At 36.8% G+C, this 20,932-nt stretch overlaps 1 protein-coding gene across 2 annotated transcripts in view; it reads left to right on the top strand.

Annotated features, from left to right (window-relative positions):
* Positions 1–20,932, top strand: part of PRKG1 (protein kinase cGMP-dependent 1) — a 1,398,992-nt gene that overhangs the window by 500,255 nt on the left and 877,805 nt on the right. For both annotated transcript variants that reach the window (XM_068961335.1, XM_068961334.1), the window contains exon 3: positions 5,170–5,283. In XM_068961335.1, the coding sequence (XP_068817436.1) occupies positions 5,170–5,283 (114 nt within the window). The remainder of the gene's footprint in view (positions 1–5,169; positions 5,284–20,932) is intronic.

Raw genomic sequence — 20,932 nt, 5'->3', positions numbered from 1 at the left:
ACTGCAGTATTTTTGCCTGGAGAGTTCCATGTGCAGAAGAGTTTGGTGGACTACTGTCCATGGGGTCATAAAGAGTTGGACACAACTGAGCGACTTAGCAGCAGCATGGATTCTTCATTATGGATCAGTTATTACTGACCATCTCCCTGAAGTGGTACATAAATTGTGGTGCCAAAAAGCAAGAGGTAGGTTAATTATTGTTCAATGTGGCAAAATTTAGGACTTATGACTGAGCCCATTTTACATCATAAATGGGCCTGTGGTACCTGAAGTAAAATAAAAAGTGCACTCAAGTTGCTGCGATAAAGCTTTCATCTATTCGTGCTAATGGCAGGAGTGATATCAAGAGTCAAGTGAAACTCTAAATAACCATCAGGCTTTATTTAACCCAATATTCTAGCCCCTCTCACACAAACAACTTTAACAGTTTAGCAGAGTTCAAATAAAAATAGCTTGAATGTTTCTTTATTTTTCTTTCCTAGTAGAGATAGGGCATAGTAAAAACAATAGCAATATAGTATCACATTAAAAAAAACAAAAATGAATAAAAAGAGCAGGAATAGAAGATATAAATTAACTACATTTTGGATTATTTTTAGTACCTCAAGTAACAGTCCTAATAGCCTCTAGTCATTGTTGAGTTTAGCCAGGGAAAATAATGGAAAAAGTCTAGAACACTATTAGGAGCTTTTTGTTTTTATTTATTTATTTATTTTTATTAGAATATAATTGTTTTACAATGTTGTTAGTTTCTGCTAACTATCATTAATTATCATTGTGAAGTGACTCACAGTGATGATCTGAGATAGTTTCATTAAAATGTATCCTTAAAGTTAATATCAAATTATAAGCATAGAAAAACCTCCATCCTGGGCCATTTATTGAGGGCTGTAAGCCTCTGCATAAGCGTGCTAAGTATTCTGCCTATTTGACTTTTGCCTTCTTTGTTTCCCCACATCTGTCCCCTCATAACCAAAACAACCACATACAGGCCCACCTGCTTTCCATGCACCTGGACTCCATTTATTTTATTTTATTTTTTTTTATTTTTTATTTTTATTTTTTTTATTAAATTTTAAAATCTTTAATTCTTACATGTGTTCCCAAACATGAAACCCCCTCCCACCTCCCTCCCCATAACATCCCTGTGGGTGATCCCCATGCACCAGCCCCAAGCATGCTGTATCCTGCGTCAGACATAGACTGGCGATTCAATTCTTACATGATAGTATACATGATAGAATGCCATTCTCCCAAATCATCCCGCCCTCTCCCTCTCTCTCTGAGTCCAAAAGTCTGTTATACACAGCTGTGTCTTTTTTCCTGTCTTGCATACAGGGTCGTCATTGCCATCTTTCTAAATTCCATATATATGTGTTAGTATACTGTATTGGTGTTTTTCTTTCTGGCTTACTTCACTCTGTATAATCGGCTCCAGTTTCATCCATCTCATCAGAACTGATTCAAATGAATTCTTTTTAACAGCTGAGTAATACTCCATCGTGTATATGTACCAAAGCTTCCTTATCCATTCATCTGCTGATGGACATCTAGGTTGTTTCCATGTCCTGGCTATTATAAACAGTGCTGCGATGAACATTGGGGTACATGTGTCTCTTTCAATTCTGGTTTCCTCGGTGTGTATACCCAGCAGTGGGATTGCTGGGTCATAAGGTAGTTCTATTTGCAATTTTTTAAGGAATCTCCACACTGTTCTCCATAGTGGCTGTACTAGTTTGCATTCCCACCAACAGTGTAGGAGGGTTCCCTTTTCTCCACACCCTCTCCAGCATTTGTTGCTTGCAGATTTTTGGATTGCAGCCATTCTGACTGGTGTGAAGTGGTACCTCATTGTGGTTTTGATTTGCATTTCTCTGATAATGAGTGATGTTGAGCATCTTTTCATGTGTTTGTTAGCCATCCGTATGTCTTCTTTGGAGAAATGTCTATTTAGTTCTTTGGCCCATTTTTTGATTGGGTCGTTTATTTTTCTGGAATTGAGCTGCATAAGTTGCTTGTATATTTTTGAGATTAGTTGTTTGTCAGTTGCTTCATTTGCTATTATTTTCTCCCATTCAGAAGGCTGTCTTTTCACCTTGCTTATAGTTTCCTTTGTTGTGCAGAAGCTTTTAATTTTAATTAGATCCCATTTGTTTATTTTTGCTTTTATTTCCAGAATTCTGGGAGGTGGATCATAGAGGATCCTGCTGTGATTTATGTCTGAGAGTGTTTTGCCTATATTCTCCTCTAGGAGTTTTATAGTTTCTGGTCTTACATTTAGATCTTTAATCCATTTTGAGTTTATTTTTGTGTGCGGTGTTAGAAAGTGATCTAGTTTCATTCTTTTACAAGTGGTTGACCAGTTTTCCCAGCACCACTTGTTAAAGAGATTGTCTTTACTCCATTGTATATTCTTGCCTCCTTTGTCAAAGATAAGGTGTCCATATGTGTGTGGATTTATCTCTGGGCTTTCGATTTTGTTCCATTGATCTATATGTCTGTCTTTGTGCCAGTACCATACTGTTTTGATGACTGTGGCTTTGTAGTAGAGCCTGAAGTCAGGCAAGTTGATTCCTCCAGTTCCATTCTTCTTTCTCAAGATTGCTTTGGCTATTCGAGGTTTTTTGTATTTCCATACAAATCTTGAAATTATTTGTTCTAGTTCTGTGAAAAATATGGCTGGTAGCTTGATAGGGATTGCGTTGAATTTGTAAATTGCTTTGGGTAGTATACTGATTTTCACTATATTGATTCTTCCAATCCATGAACATGGTATATTTCTCCATCTATTAGTGTCCTCTTTGATTTCTTTCATCAGTGTTTTATAGTTTTCTATATATAGGTCTTTAGTTTCTTTGGGTAGATATATTCCTAAGTATTTTATTCTTTTCGTTGCAATGGTGAATGGAATTGTTTCCTTAATTTCTTTTTCTACTTTCTCATTATTAGTGTATAGGAACGCAAGGGATTTCTGTGTGTTGATTTTATATCCTGCAACTTTACTATATTCATTGATGAGCTCTAGTAATTTTCTGGTGGAGTCTTTAGGGTTTTCCATGTAGAGGATCATGTCATCTGCAAACAGTGAGAGTTTTACTTCTTCTTTTCCAATTTGGATTCCTTTTATTTCTTTTTCTGCTCTGATTGCTGTGGCCAAAACTTCCAGAACTATGTTGAATAGTAGCGGTGAAAGTGGACACCCTTGTCTTGTTCCTGACTTTAGGGGAAATGCTTTCAATTTTTCACCATTAAGGATAATGTTTGCTGTGGGTTTGTCATATATAGCTTTTATTATGTTGAGGTATGTTCCTTCTATTCCTGCTTTCTGGAGAGTTTTTATCATAAATGGATGTTGAATTTTGTCAAAGGCATTCTCTGCATCTATTGAGATAATCATATGGACTCCATTTAAAACAAATCTTGTTTTTAGACACAGAGGGAAAAAGAAAGGAATGTAAATGAAGAGGGTGGCTTCAAGATGAAGCTAAAGACTTGAAGGGAAGTTGATTAGGTGGACATTGGAACCACTGAGTGTATGCAGTAAACTTTGACTATCTTATTTTTCATTTTTTTAAGTGACCCACTGAGTCTGTATAGTCTAAACTTGGAATTCCTTTGTAAATGTATTGTTACACGTGCCTGCTCAGTCAGGCCTGACTCTCTGTGACCCTGTGGACTGTGGCCTGCCAAACTCCTCTCTCCATGGAATTTTCAGGCAAGAACACTGGAGTGGATTGCCGTTTCCTACGCTATGTAAACGTATAATCACTTCTAGGTTTGCTTCATGGCTGGTGTGCGCGGCACATTGTATCAGTTGTGAATTCAGCTTTTTAAAGTTTTTAAATAAAGAAGATTTTATCTCACGTATTTGAACAATTCTGATGCTGGGAGGGATTGGGGGCAGGAGGAGAAGGGGACAACCGAGGATGAGATGGCTGGATGGCATCACTGACTCGATGGACGTGAGTCTGAGTGAACTCCGGGAGTTGGTGATGGACAGGGAGGCCTGGCGAGCTGCGATTCATGGGGTTGCAAAGAGTCGGACACGACTGAGCGGCTGAACTGAACTGAACTGATGACTTCATAAATATATTATTTGTAGGTAAAACTGGGTCGATTTTTAAAAAGGAGTAAATGTAAAGCTAAAGCTCTAAAAAGTTAAATATTACAGGAAGCATATAGATTAAAGGGGGTAATTTATGGAGACAATGTATGAAGGCCTGACATTCAGACAAACTTGGTAGTGTTAATTCTTTTCCATCACTAACCACTGCCAAGCATTAGGCTTCCCTTCTGCAGCCTGTGGCTAAGTAACTGGGAAGAGTAATAAAAGGGTAAGATTAAGTATAGAATAGACTGTGTTGCCTTGTTATTTCTTCCATTATATTAGGTGATGAAAGGTTTAGTGTACATAGCTTTGAATTAATATATATATATATATATATATTTAAAATTTCCTTCATGAATAGCATTGCTTTACTTTCAGGCACCAATATATATCCAGTGTACGCGGTTTCCTTAGCTTTTCCTCCTTTAGCGTTTCATTTTCCAAATCTTTTGTGGAACACCGACAGTCCCAGTGTCTCTTTCTTTCCCCTCAACCTTGATAATCAGTACTTTGGTTTCCTTACAGTCCATGTTGCAGGGCTGAGAAGCAGGTAAAACAGGCTTGGCCAAGTTGGACAAGATGTTTAAAAATAAAAGATACTGTGAGCTGCAACTGAATAAAGCCCAAGGGTCAAAGTAATTTCCCTTTGCATAATAGCTGCCTTACTCAGATGAAAATTCGCAATATGAAGTGTGCTGTAGGAAACACACTCACTCAATTTTTCCTTGCAAATTCAAAATGACTTTAAAATTGGATTACTAGAGTTTTCTACTATCACATTTGGAATAATTTCACATTTTGACTTTTTTATTTCTGTCCCTTTTTTTTTGGTGTTTTGTTTTAGTCTCCTTTCCAATCTTATCAATGATGAATTTAAGAAAAGATAATTTAGGACAAGATTTACATTTCTTGCATTGCATCTTGAGGGTGATTTTGTTTTAGTTGGTAACTGCTTTGTATTTTTGAAAATGAGCCTGGCCCTCCTCTCTCCCATCTTAGAAATGCAACAAATGAAATAAAACATGAGAGAGAAAATGATATGTTTTCCTTCTTCTTTTCAGATGGTAAGGTTGAAGTTACAAAAGAAGGCGTGAAGCTGTGCACCATGGGTCCTGGAAAAGTGTTTGGAGAGTTGGCTATCCTTTACAACTGTACCCGGACGGCGACCGTCAAAAGTAAGGCTATTTAAAAAAAAAAAAAAGGCCTTTCAGTGTCTTCTTTCCTTTGATCTGTGAAGTGTTAGTTAATATGCCTCTTGATTTTAATCTTTATAATTTTATCAATCTAGCTTCTAATTATTGCTTAGTGATACATTTGATTTTTATCCTAAAGAGTAATTGTTAACATTGAGTTAAATTTTGTTCCTGACTTATTCAAAGAACCTTGAACTCATAAATTAGCGTTTATAAAATAGCACTCTATGAATTATAATTAAACCGGAGCAAGATGTTGCATTTTCTGCCTTAAAGTCTCAGAATCATATTTAAGTACATTTTATGTATCTGTCTATTTCGGGTTGCTTTCCCCACATAAACTTCACTTATTCATTCAGTGGTTTAGAAAAATTAAGAGGAGAAATGTCTTTCGTCTCATTCAAACCCTGAGTAAGATATCCTGAATTCTAGAATTGCGTCTGAGTATATTCTTGTCTTCAGCTGCTCATCAAGCTGTATATTATAACGTTTTTCTTTTCTACTGATTGAGCTTATTTTAAGTCAAGGCAATAAAGCAGCTTGTTTCCCTAATTTTACATGTATGTGTATATATGATTTCTCTAGCAACTTTTATTGCTTGGTAGAAGCAGCTGCAATAGTTAGAAGGAAAAGAAGTTTGTTTTAAATATTCCTTCTTCCTGAGTACAGGATGTAATGAATTTGTAACAAACAGAGCTGGAAGCCAAAGCCGACAATGGAAGGTCCAGAGCATTTTCAGGCAGAAATGTGTATTTAATGTTTGAAAAGTTCTTCTGACATAGTATCCTGTGAATGATTGCAATCACGTTACTTTGACTAGGTTGTATCATTAAAACAATCCTGTTGGCAACATGACAATTAAATTGTTATTGTTAATTTTATCTGAGTGTCACTGATGGTTTTGTATATTGCTCTTTTCCTCTCAGAAGTATGGCACATAACTGACAATATGACATGAAAACTTGGGTTGTAAAGAACTGAAGAATGCGTGGCCAGCTAGTCTTACAGGTCTTGTTAGTGAATCACCTTTTTAGTCACTGAAATCGCTGCCACATCAGTGGCAACTGGGACCCTTTTAAAATCAGTCTTTCTTGACATTTTGATTCTTGATGTCTGAGAACACAGAACTCTTTTGATTGATAGGCACTGCCATATTTTTATTTCATGTGATCATTTAATTATATGGCTCAAAGAATAATGAAGCCCAGTGAACCATAACAGATTTTGCCAGAACTTAAACTCACTGGGAAAGTGTCTCAACTAGAGAAAAGAGCAGTGGTGACTCCATTAGGTGAACAGATTTTGCTATCATGCTTCATTTTGATGAGAAATATATTGCTTTTAGGGCAAAAATGGGCCATGATAACACCTTTGGACTAAAATAAGCTTTCTCTGAATTGTGAATACTTTTTTCAGGTTTTAAAATACCTAACTGATAAAAAATATTTTTTATATGCTGCTCATTTAATCTAACTAAAACCTTCCAAAGGCAAACAACTGATAGTAAGATGGTGCTTAATCTTGTGAAATATTAAATTGTTATTAAAGAAATACTTTAAACGGAATAGAATATTTAAATGAATTATATAGCCCAAGAGATTTTTTTGTTAAGGTGATTGCTTGGCTTCATGAAAGTCAGTTTTCTTATTAAGTTCTTATAAAATGCTGTTCACTTGTACTCGCCTCTGTTCTCATGTTTGATAAATTTAAGTAGACATTATGCATCTGTTCAGCAACAAGGCACTAGGTGTTGAATGCAAATTATAATCCTCACTATTTTGGGGTAAGAATTTTATCTGTCATTAAAGGGAATGAGCAATGGATCATGTTTTTTAATTCAGACTCATATGTCTCATGTGTGTGAGTGTGTTTGTGTGTGTGTGTTCATCATGCCCCCTTAAGGTGTGGAGGATGTATTGAGAAGAGTCTATGGTTAATCATGTGCAGATACATCTCTGCATTTATAGGTGCAGAGATTTTGTGCATGCCTAAGGGATGTTATCTATTAACCTCTGAATGTCGTGTGAGAATTATAAGGTGTGAATAAAGGTCATTTGTCATTTAGGACCTTTTGTGCCATCTTCTATACTGTCAAGGGAGATTGTCCTTACCAAGTGGAGGCTTAAACACTATTTTAAATTTAAGTTATACTCTCAAGCTGATCACTTTATAACTCTAATTAGATTCCATTTTATTAGTTTTATCAAATGACCACAATCAGTGCTATCTTACTCTTTACATGTGATATATTTTTAATGTCCTTATTTGTTTTTTCAGATCCACTCGTTTATCAGAATTCGAAATTATGTTATCTCTTATCTATATTTTTCGTAACCATTGTTTTGCCAGTGGTGACCATTTGGAGTAACTTTCAAAATTGATTCATCTACTTGGGTGCAGTAGTCTTTTAAGTCTGAGGAAGTTCCCCTTCCTATTTAATCACTTGTCTAGCCACACGTTTTTCCTTCTCACTTACCTGGCTTTTCCCTCACTTACCTCTTTTCCCCTATTATCACTTTCATGATTGAAAACGTTGATGATCTCTCTTTATCTTTCTCCCTAGATCAGCCTGAGAGCTGCCTAGGATTTTAGTGCATTTTTAATTGCACAGTCATCACAAACTTTAGGTGACATTCAAGAGCTCCTCAATGTACTGGAGTCTTCTTTTTCACGAGAATAACTTTTTGAAATTGTATCAGGCCTTGAATAAATTCCAGTGACTTCCTCTGCTAATGAATGTGACCCAAGCACCTGTGGGTTGGCGTTTTTTTTTAAGTAGGATATGATTCTTTTATATTGAAATATAATGAATGTATAACATTATATTGGTTTCAGATATACATGATTCAATATGTGAATATACTGCAAAACAATCTCCACAATACCCATCCAGTTAATATCCATCACCATATATCATTACAAAATTTCTTTTCTTGTGATTAGAACTTTTGAGTTCTGCTTTGGTACCAGCTTTTAAATACGCAACATAGTATTAACTCTAGTTACTATGTGTACATTATATCCTCAGGACTTATTTTAAAATTGGAAGTTTGTGCCATTTGACCTCTTTGACTCATTCTACCCACCCCTCACTGCCGGATCCTCAACCTCTGGCAGCCACCAATCTGTTCTCTGTATTTGAAATTTTTTTTTTTTTTTAAGATTCCACATATAAGTGGGATCATAATGGTGCTTGTCTTTCTCTGTCTGACTTGTTTTGCTTAGCATACTGCCCTCAGTGTTCATCCATGTTGTAGCCAGTGGCAGCATTTCCTCCTTTTTTATGACAGTAGTATTGTTTATATGTACACCTCATTTTCTTTACCTATTCATCAATGGATACACAGGTTATTTCTGTCTTGGCTGTTGTAAATGTTAGTAATGTGGATGTTAACATGTGGGTTCATATCTCTTTGGGTATTAGTGTTGTTTATTTCTTGAATAAATATCCAGAAGTGGAATTGCTGGACCAGAGAGTATTAAGAGTCTTCGTTTTTTGAGAATGTTCATACTGTTCCCCATAATGGCTACACCACTTTATGTTCCCACCAAAAATGGATGAGGTTTTCCTTTTCTCCACACCCTTGCCAGCACTTGTTTATTTCTTGTCGGTTTGAAAACAGTCATTCTAACAGGTGAGAGGTGATACCTCACTGTGATTTTGATTTTCATTTTCCTAATGATTAAGTGATGTTGCACATCTGATCATGTGCCTTCTGGCTATCAGTATGTCTTTGGGAAATGTCTATTCAAATGTGCTGGCCACTTTGTAATCAAGTTGTTTGTTTTATTTGTTGATATTGTGTTTTATGAGTTCTTTATATATTTCGGATATTCAGTTCAGTCCAGTCACTCAGCTGTTTCCGACTCTTTGCGACCCCATGGACTGCAGCATACCTGGTTTCCCTGTCCATCACCAACTCCCGGAGTTTACTCAAACTCATGTTCATAGCGTCGGTGATGCCATCCAACCATCTCATCCTCTCTCACCTCCTTTTCCTCCTACCCTCACTCTCTTCCAGTATCAGGTCTTTTCAAATGAGTCAGTTCTTTGCATCAGGTGGCCAAAGTATTGGAGTTTCAGCTTCAGCATCAGTCCTTCCAATGAGCATTCAGGACTGATACTTCAGGATGGACTGGTTGGATCTCCTTGCAGTCCAAGGGACTCTCAAGAGTCTTCTCCAACACCACAGTTCAAAAGCATCAATTCTTTGGCGCTAAGCTTTCTTTATAGTCCAACTTTCACATCCATATGTGACTACTGGAAAAACCATAGCTTTGACTGGACGGACCTTTGCTGGCAAAGTAATGTCTCCGCTTTTTAATATGCTGCTTAGGTTGATCATAATATTAACTCATCAGATGCATGATTTGAAAGTAATTTCTTTCCCCATTCTGAAGGTTGTCTTTTCATTTTGTTGGCTTTCTTTACTCTGCAGACAGTTTTTAGTTTGATATAGCGACGCTTACTGGGTTTTGCTTCTGTTGCTTTTGCCTTTGGTGTTAAATCCAAAGAATCATCTCCGAGACTGATTTCAAGGCATTTACCACTTATGTTTCCTTGTAGGAGTTTTATGGTTTCAAGTCTTACTTTCATGTCTTTAATCCAAAATAGGTATTTTATTAAAGCTACCAATTGACATATGCTCTAAATTATGATTATAAGATTGTTCATAGTAATCCAGCTAAAAGAACTATGGTAGTTTGAAGCAAGCTGTTTGTTTTTCACCTGGGAAAAATCTTCTGGGATTCTTCTGAGACTAAATAAAAGTATACCATTTACTATTATGGTCATACCAGGAGGAAGATCTGATAGCACCAAGAATAATATTTTTTTAGAGCCAAAACCATAGTGATAGGGAGATTGGGTGGGAAATCCATATTACGTTACAGAAAATCTATACTAGTAATCTACTTTTATCTTATAAAACATTCTTCCTCTGAGGAATGAGAATATACAAATATGTAAAAATAATATTGATAGCATCTAACAGATGCCTTGGATTATTCATGACTTGTGTGCATGTTAAGTCGCTTGAGTTGTGTCTCTTTGTGACACTATGGACTGTAGCCTGCCAGGCTCCTCTGTCCAAAGTGTTCTCCAGGCAAGAATACTGGAGTGGGTTGCCATTTCCTCCTCCGGGGGATCTTCCCTACTCATGGATCGAACCCTCATCTCTATGTTGCCTGTATTGGCAGGTGAGTTCTTTACCATTAGTGCCACCTGGGAAGCCCATTCATGCCTTAAATAAGTTCAAGGGTTTTTTTTTTTTTTAATTGTGATATGAAAATAGTCACTTTAATTGCATATATCCAATTACAAGCATTCCAGATACCATGGGTAGGGAAAAAAATATCAGTTGTTATATTTGATTTCTATAACACCAAACAATGTTGTTTGAATTTCACATTTTTGTCTAAATATTTTAAGATTGTATAAACAAAGGAGCATTTTACCATCCATTTTCAAACGCCATGAAGGATAGGAATTTCTAATATATTCATTCAATACCCATGGCTTACTCAATTCCCATACCTAGAAGCATATCATTATCATGTTTTTCTAAGTGTCATTCCTGGCTGTGATTTCACCTTCACTACCCTCACAGCTAAGGCAATAGCAATTTACACTCACCCTGGGCCTCTTACCCTACGTCTATGCCCAAGGTTCTCTAAAATCACAAAAATGGAGATGTTACTGGAAACATAAGATGGATGAGGCACTTATTGTACAGAGAGAGATGAAGTAGTGTGTAGCCTGTTTGTACATTTGCATAAAACGTGCCTTATTTTTACCTGGGTTTCTCACAGCCAGTTCTCACAACTACACAAGAATTTTTTGAGGTTTGAACCACATGCTCTTTGCTCAGACTTCAGTTGTACATGAATTTGTATTTTTGCCTGAAGGTGCTGAATTGAGGCTTGTTCCTCTTACTTTGAGTGCTCCACTGAAAGTGCCCCAAACCTTAGCCAATATATAATTCACATAATTCATTCAAAGAGACTCCAATAAAAATCCAAGACTAAAAGTTCTCTCTTTGTAGGAAAACATCTTGGTACCAGATTAGGGTGATTACCATGTACAAGTTACCTGCAAAATGGCTTTGGTGGGTGTAAAAGCTCTTTTATGAATGGGCTTGAGCAAAATATCTGAATAATTCTTTCTCCTTAGATTATTTATACAAGTATTTTAAAATTCCTCAGTACTACAGTACTAACACAAAAGAACCTTAAATATCCTTACAAGAAATTTGACAAATTGGGACTTGAATAATGAATAACATCTGATTTAATGTAAATACTTTCACCTTTCCATACTTTAACCTTCCTGAGATATTTGTAAAGGGGGGAAGCTGAGCAATTAAGATATTTCACTGTGTCAAAGATGTTTTTAAGAACAAGTTGAAAGGTTTAGATTTTCTGTTTATTTTTGTTTTTAAAATAGAGTTGAGTGTGCGCAGTAAAATGGCTTGTGTTTTCCCTTGCAGGTCTGTTTCAAACACTGCATTATTCAACCTGACTTAAGAAAATCTGCCAACTGTCAAAACCCTAAAAAGATGAATTGGGAAAAAAAAGTAAAAGGAATTTGACTATAATTTCTTGCTCAAATAACTCTATGCACTATAAATGTAATGCCTACACCTCTCAGGTCAACATATGGTGCTTTTTATTGGTAAAGAAATGCAAGGAATGAATGCCAGTTTTATTACTGATATAAAGGAACCTTAGATGAAGCTCTTAGAGTGGCTGTAAACCTTGACAGTTTCCTAAGATGACTATATCAAGAAGTAAGCAATTACATAGCTTTTAGGAAATGCCATTATAGTGTTCCATAAAGTGCCATTTTTATGATAACGATTTTCATGTTGTAAAAATGAACCAACATTGTCTGCCAGTACAAGCAGTTGACATGTGTGCAGTTATTACTTGGGGTTTTAATGACCGGGAGCAACCACATACTGTCATGCTCCCCGTGGGCCAGTGCAAAGGCAGAGGAGATAACTGCGTTAATGAGACAGTCTCTGTTTTATCTTCAAGAGGCAGATTAAAAAGATGCATGCTTTGCTTTCTCCCAGCCCGATGAATGCTTTACACCAAGAACCCTGAAGGAGGACACAACATCAACTTAGATGATAAAGACTAGAAATATGACCCCGATTGCAGAAAGAATAGCTCAGTAACTTCCCAGGAGTTGTCATTATTGTCACCATCCTGGACAATGAAACAAGCAGATGATTATGGCATCATCTTGAAGAAGCAGGTACACTTATTTAGTGACTTAATTCGATAATCTTCTTCTTGGTATAATTTTCCATCACATTGGTCTATTAAAGAATACTGTAAAAATTAGTAACATAAATCCAATAATCCTTGAGAAATAAATTTCTTTAATAAGGAAAGCAACTCACAAGGTACCAATGATGATATAACAGATGAGCATAAACAAATAGGCCTGCAAAAGCTATTCTGTGCATTCATTAACAGTTATTAAACTATAATCTTTTTCTTTTAGAGGCTGAAGCTGTTTTTCTAGTTTCTTTTGATGGAAACTTTTATGATTAGAATTGATTTATGATTTATACTTAACTATTTCCAGAAAAAAATCTAAATCTAGTATTGACTCAGCCTGTCAAGTAGGCATATGTTAGCAGTGCTTCTTGGGATAAAAATAAAACCCTCTCACAGTCTAAGGAAGGCACTAGTACTTAATTCCTTCTTGCATGGGAGCATGCTAAATTGCTTCAGTCATGTCTGACTCTTTGAGACCCCGTGGACAATAACCTGCCAGGCTCCTCTGTCCATGGGATTCTCCAGGCAAGAATCCTGGAGTGGGTTGCCACACCCTCCTCCGGGGGATCTTCCCCACCCAGGGATTGAACCCGGGTCTCTTATGTCTTCTGCATTGGCAGATGGGGTCTTTACCACTAATACCACCTGGGAAGCCCCTAATTCCTTCTAAAGTTAGATAAATTACTCTTTTGTTCCATCCTCTCATTAGTCAATCATTGAATACTTTGTTTCCTATATGGAGTGAATAGTCAGGCTGTAACTGGGGTATTATTATTTTTTAAGAATCATGGGTAGTTTAATAGTAAATTCTATACAATGGGCAAGGAAGGCTGATTTTTTTTTTTTAACAAATTCTATAATCCTGCAGAATTGGTAATTTTCCCACAAAGACCTGTATCATAAAAGAGCTTCCACACAGTACAAAGTTTGTGTGTTTTAGACATATTAAACCTTCATTCATTCATTCATTCCATAATTTGATCAGAGGTGATTTTAGTATTTACTCAACTGATTGAAAGAATAAAAAGAAAAATACTAAGATCAATATTACATATTATGTAATTGTTCTTTAAATCTTTCCTACATTGAGATGGATTCCTGATGAATGCTCAGTAGTAAAGATGGATAACAAGTGCAATTAACATCATACTAGACTCAGAGATTTGGGGATGGGTGATTGTGTTAACTCCATTTTATTACTGAAGCAACTTGAGACCCAGAGCTAGTTTCAGAGGGAGGGCCAGGAGTTTGACAGAACTTTGATGTGATGTAGCTGTCACAGACTTTAAAATTTGGTCTGTAGTTCCCATTTCTTTAAAGTAAAAGTACATCCATAGGATTATTCCTATTGGCCTTAGGACTCTCTTTTCATGGAAAGTTACACGGTAATTACAATTCACAAGTCACAGTTATTTTATTTTTTAATTTTCAAATTGTAACACATGGACTCACATTAAGTACCTCTGTTATCAAAATAATGAATTGTGTGACATACTAAAGAAAGGATCGTGAGCTTAAAATCTTAGAGACACATAATGAACAATCAAAACCAAGCAAAGGATTTAATTTATGCAGTTCATTGAAATACTTAATGAGTGTTTCATGGAATGAAATTTTATTCAGTATTTGAGACATCACTAAGTAGTTATATATTTTTTCTATAAACCTAATAGTCAATAAATTTCTTTAAAGTAGGAATTATGAATACAGAGCAATTAAAAAAATTGAGCATGAAAAAAAATAAATTTAAAAAATATTTTTGTACATTACAAGCATATTACAAGGAAAAATATTGAGTCATGTCAATGGTGCTTGCCTTCGTTTTTCCCTTTAATTTCCTCTGCCTAGAAGAAACATAATCTCAGCAATTCATTGGTGAATCTGAAGGATTCTATAGGATGTCCTTTGCTGCCTGGATAAATTTCTAAGTAATCATGATGTTTGTGCTTTATAATTCCCAGCCTGTCATTCAGTCATTCTTTAATGTCCTCCTCAAAATACCCTAGTGTAATAGGTGAGACAGGCTGTTTCTGATTTTTCAGGTGAGAAAATGGTGACAAGATTGTAGAGTCCATTAATGCTGGTTCATTTATAAATCCTCTGACAAATTTAGGCAGCACTCTTTGGAGAGCTTTTGCTATAGGCACCCCTCCTTTCCCCCTTCCCGGTGTGTAGACTTCTGAATCAGGCCTGCAATTTGCCTACTACTCTATGCATAAAATGTGGACCCTTGATTAGGGAACTTCAGATGTTTAGTCAATGTTTATCAAAGTGGTCCCTGCAATGACAGCCACCGACATCATTTAGGTACTTGCAAAATCTGTGGCATTCTCCATCCACTGATTCAGAATTTTTTGAGTAGGGCACACTAATCCGAGTAAAACAAGCCCTCTGGGTGATTCTTATGGATCTAAAGTTGAGGACCCCTGATCTGGACCCTCGGAGTGCTTAATTTGTATCAACCTAAACATAGCACACTCTCCATGCATCAAATTGTTTATGTGGAAATATTTAAAGGAAAATTTTGAACACCATAATAAGTAGTTTTATTCTTGCTGTCATAAGTTTTTCCCTTCTTTTGTTGCTGTCTAGCGGAGATACTTAGGAAAAGTTACTTTTCTATTTTTCAGTAAAAGCATCAGCGGAAGAGTATCAGCATTGTGCAGATTATTAACATATCCTTTTGAAGAATAGTGAGAGGTACATTAAAAGAACAGGTTGAGAGGGAAGGAAAATTTTAAAAAATCATGGGCGGCTGGGCCACGTTGTTAACAAGAGTAACTTTTAGATTTTTTGGCTTTGCTGGCTAGCACATTGGTAGGAAAACAGAACAAAGAGAAAGTTTTATTTGATTTTGTTGTTTTTCATGCTCACGAGTGTGGTTTGGATTAAATGAGAAAACAAATGTGTATGGATGTATTTAAGAGAACCACTTGAGTGGGTGATGTCTGAATAAGGGGAATGTTTTTCACTGATAGTTAAATCCAGTCCATTGGACCAATCGTGGAAAAGGTCCTTTCGAGTTGGTGTAGGTGGTCATTGATTTCATTCATGAAGAGAGCCCAGGAAGTCCAAGATGGATTGCATATCTCTTAGTGTCTGATTATTAGAAGATAAAGAAACATCCATGGGTCACAGTCCTTGAGAAAGAAATGAGGAGTTCCTTGGAATTGAGACATGTACAGATCTGAGGCCTGGAGTGCTGCGGGATGTAGGTAAGGAAGTGAGCTGATTTCTGCAGGGTATTGAGAACTGAGTTTTCACTGTGAATGTGGCAGAAGTTAGGCAGTATCCACTTCTCAGAAAGGCAGGGAGGCAAGGGTCAAGAAATTCTATGGCTTAGGAAGCTGAGCGTTGTCTTCTGCACGGTGTTCTTTGCTGCTTGTATTCTCCAAAGGGCAATCTGTCTTACTAATAATACACACTTCATACTCTCATAAGTCCTCCTGTGTCTAACAGAGCAGTTTTTTATTGACTTGAAAACATTGTTGTCAGTAGTTTTCTGAGTGGGATCAAAAGTGTTGTTAAAACTAACTTCATAACTGAATTCTTTATTTGCAAAATAAAGTTCATGGAGTGAGTTTGCATATGAAATCTAAGAGAACAGGTTTTTGTAGATCCAGAGCAGCCTCTGGGAGCCCCATCCATGACCCTGCATCCACTTACTATTCATCCCTTCTTACTCCTCCCTCTGGGTTAAGTATAGCATTGGATAGCTATTTTTAAGTTCAGCTCAGGTAACACAGTTGAAAACCACTGCATCAGTTGAATCCAAGTTTATTTTGCGTTTCTAAGTAGTGGTAATTCTTTATTTTATGTCCATACACTTGGCTATCAGCAATATCTGTAACCTTCACAGTGGTCCTGCCCCACAGTGTGGTGTAGCACCATTGCAGGTATAACACCATTGCACAAGTAAGGCTTAAGAAGCTTACGTACGGTCACACATCTGGATTGCTAAACTATACCTCTATCTTGACAGTCCCCGCTAAGACACTGAATGAACTACGTCATCTCAACCTTTGTTTCTGGCTGTCGACAGATAAAGATCCAGCTTCATTTGTAGCATCATTCATCAAGGATTTCTTGGACTCCAACCAGATCTCATGATTCACTGCTAAACACCTGGAGAGCAATTAAGATATTCATAATCTACTTAGCATAGACAGAGATAGATTATAAACTGTTCTGGCAAACAAGAGGTTAAGAAAATGGAGGAATTTTGAGCGGTGGAGAACTCCCTATGAATGGGCATTGGCAGGCTTTGTGGAGGAGATAGACATAGACTTGTGCCAAAATTAGAGGAGAGTTCAGAGATTAGGATCTGTAATCGTACTGCCTGGATTCAGATTTTTTAAAAAAGTTTTTTTAATTGAAGGATAGTTGCTTTACAGAACTTCATTATTTTCTGTCAAACCTCAACATTAATCAGCCATAGGTATACATATATCCCTTCCCTTTTGAACCTCCCTCCCATCTCCCTCCCCATCCCACCCCTCTGGGTTGAATCAAAGCCCCTGTTTGAGTTTGCTGAGCCATACAGCAAATTCCTGTTGGCTATCTATTTTACATACTGTCTAGATAGCATATTAAAAAGCAGAGACATTACTTTGCCAACAAAGGTCCATCTAGTCAAGGCTATGGTTTTTCCAGTGGTCATGTATGGACGTGAGAGTTGGACTGTGAAGAAAGCTGAGCACCGTAGAATTGATGCTTTTGAACTGTGGTATTGGAGAAGACTCTTGAGAGTCCCTTGGACTGCAAGGAGATCCAAGCAGTCCATTCTAAAGGAGACCAGTCCTGGGGGTTCATTGGAAGGACTGATGCTAAAGCTGAAACTCCAATAATTTGGCCACCTCATGCAAAGAGTTAACTCATTGGAAAAGACTCTGATGCTGAGAGGGATTGAGGGCAGGAGGAAAAGGGGACAACAGAGGATGAGATGGCTGGATGGCATCACCGACTCAATGGACATGAGTCTGAGTGAACTCCGGGAGTTGGTGATGGACAGGGAGGCCTGGTGTGCAGCGATTCATGGGGTTGCAAAGAGTCGGACATGACTGTGTGACTGAACTGAACTGAACTGCCCTGGAAATAAATTCTTCAGTACCATTTTTCTAGATTCCATATATGTACGTTAGAATATGATATTTATCTTTCTCTTTCTGACTCACTTCACTCTATAATAGGTTTTAGGTTCATCTACCTCATCAGAACTGACTCAAATGTGTTCCTTTTTATGGCTGAGTAATATTCCATTGTGTTTATGTACCACAACTTCTTTATCCGTGCATCTGTCAATCGACATCTAGGTTGCTTCCGTGTTGTAAATAGTGCTGCAGTGAATAATGGGATACATGTGTCTTTTTCAACCCTGGTTTCTCTGGGGTATATGCCTAGGAGTGGAATTGCTGGGCAATATGGTGGTTTTATGTCTAGTTTTTTAAGGAATCTCCATATTATCTTCCATAGTGGCTATATCAATTTACATTCCCACCAACAGTGCAAGAATGTTCCCTTTTTTCCACACCCTTTCCAGCATTTATTGTTTGTTGACTTTTTGATGAGGGCCATTCTGACTGGTGTGAGGTGATATCTCATTGATTTGCATTTCTCCAATAATGAGCGATGTTGAGCATCTTTTCATGTGTTTGTTAGCCATCTGTATGTCTTCTTTGGAGAAATGTCTGTTTAGGTCTCTTTCCCATGTTTTGATTGGGTTGTTTTTTTTCCTGGTATGAGTTGTATGACCTGCTTGTATATTTTGGAAACTAATCCTTTGTCAGTTGTTTCATTTGCTTTTATTTTCTCCCATTCTGAGGATTGTCTTTTCACCTTCCTTATAGTTTTCTTTGCTGTGCAAAAGCTTTTAGATTTAATCATGTCCCACTTGTTTACTTTTGTTTTTATTTCCATTACTCTAGGAGGTGGGTCATAGAGGATCTTGCTTTGATTTATGTCATCAAGCGTTCTGCCTGTTTTCCTCTAAGAGTTTTATAGTGTCTGGTCTCACATTTTAGGTCTTTAATCCATTGGATTCAGATTCTTTAGCACTTACTAGTTGTGTGCCTTTGGGAAAATAATTTAATGTTTCTGGGTCTCAGCTTTTTTACCTTTAAAATAGTAAGGACCTGCCTTAAGACTAAGGCAAAGATTAAATAAGGGAATGCCTGTGAAAGGCTTAGTGTAGCATGTAATACATTTAATAAATGCTGTTATGTTACAATTGTTATCACAACTAAAACTATAAAAGCATAAAAGGATTCAGTAAGTAGTTGAGACCGCCATTATTTTTAGACCTGAGAAGAACTGTAGAGGAACCCGGAGCACAGCTTGAAATCCACTGGTCCAGAAGTATAAGAAAGGCAAAGGACCATGTCTCCAGAGCCTGGAGTCCCTACAAGGATCCCAGATCTTGAGATACTGCCACCTCCATTACAGCCATGACCCAACCAGTTTGGTTCAGGTGTGTACTTTGAATGAACCAATAGGAAAAACCCTAGCATCAAAACCAAACTATAAGTAGGAATGTTGGGGACATTGATGATACAAGCTGGGCATTCCAATACAGCTGCTTAGAGGCATGATTTTGGACTGTAAAGAAGTAAGGAGAATTGATATGTTGTTTGAAGTCCTACTGTTATCACTTAACTCCTGGGCAGAATTCTCTGCACTTCTATGAGAAATGTTTATGTTTGTGGGATGTTTGCACAGTCCTGAGTAGGCACCCTGTTGTTGTTCAGCTGCTAAGTCCTATCTGACTCTTTGTGACCCCATGGACTCTAATCTGCCAGGTTTCTTTGTCCATGGGGTTCTCCAAGCAAGAATACTGGAGAGAGTTGCCATTTCCTTCTCCAGGGAGGCACTAGGCATCAAGGCCTTGCACAAATTAAGAATATATGGCTATTGGCCATGCCTTCAAAATGTCAGGTATTTTCAAAACTATTATTTCATCAAACAACACCCATTGTTTTCATTTTAAGGTGCAGTCTGGAAATTTAAGCCTTCTAATGTGTAATTCCTTTGTCTCTGATTATCTTAGGAGACACTAATCTCTTGTATATTTACCACATTCTTTCTGGATAAATATGCTGGTGGTGGCCACACTTCTCCTAAGAATGGTCAAAATCCTGCCCCTCCTATCCCTCAACAACTAACCAAGTTTCGTATCCTCTGGGCAAAGCCCTGCCGTTTTATCTATGGATTGAATTTATCAATTTCTGGTTTACCTAAAATTACAGTCACTCCAAGAAATTGTTTGTATCCCTTGTCTTTCATTGTCATTTAATACTTTGAGGAAGAAATGTAGTCATTTAAATGGAATTTGCCACTGATATACAACCAATTAAACTTATCCATGAAACTTGAGTAGAACAGGAAACAGCGAGGTGAAAAGAATAGGAAAAAGAACTCTCACCAATGTGGAATAAACCATATGCAGCACAAAAGTAATCCATGAAGTTTTAAGACCATCAAGATATTAGAAATAGAGCTTATGAAATGCTAAATATCTTCTGAGTCTCAACCTTGAGTTGGAAGAAACAGACATCAAGAATTAATTCTCTTTGTAATTATAGGACTAATAAAAATGGAAGTGAACTTAGATGTTTGGGAGTTTTAAAAGACAAATAAGATGCTTGGAATCTTAGATTTAAAAAGAGAAGATACTAAATGAAAGATGGAATCTTTATTTTACAGATTCTCTGAATCTCCTACTTGTTCTTCCTGTTTATCAGTCAGAAAAACTTAAGATTTGAACAGCAGCAATTAATTATAAAAGCAGCAGGAATAATTTTTTGGTTATGACTTTTTTCCCTAATATTTCATCGAATTAATTTAGCATGCCTTTTACATTTAAAAATATTTCTCTGATCATCAAAATGACATATTTAGAAAAAGCGTTAAGATTTTTTCTACATCATTTATAATGCCACTACCGAGAAAGGATACTTAGAACATTTTCTACTTCCTTCCTTTTCTTCTTAACTGTCTTAAGAGGTGAGACCACATTGCTTGGCTTTTTAACACATAAGCTTAATTCTGAATGTTAATCATTTCTTCATAGTTGGTACCTGTTACCGCTGTTTTTAAGATTTTATTTCAGGTCAAGGTGGCTGGATTTTGTTTTCATTTTCTTTTTAAGCTTTTCACTTGTATGGTAACATTTTGTCTTTTTTTGTATTATTATTCTTGGTCTTCCAGTTTTTTCTGTTCCATTTTTGCCATCTGCTCTTGATGTACACATTCTCCTTGGTCTATGCAACTTGATAACTTGAACTAGAATATTAATACTGTGTATTCGTGTTTCATGAATAGGTTGAATTAGAGGCTGTTATACATG

Source organism: Capricornis sumatraensis, chromosome 23, assembly GCF_032405125.1.
Source record: "Capricornis sumatraensis isolate serow.1 chromosome 23, serow.2, whole genome shotgun sequence".
NCBI lineage: Eukaryota > Metazoa > Chordata > Mammalia > Artiodactyla > Bovidae > Capricornis > Capricornis sumatraensis.
The sequence above is the reverse complement of the archived record's forward strand: the minus strand, read 5'-3'. Positions and strand labels throughout refer to the sequence as shown.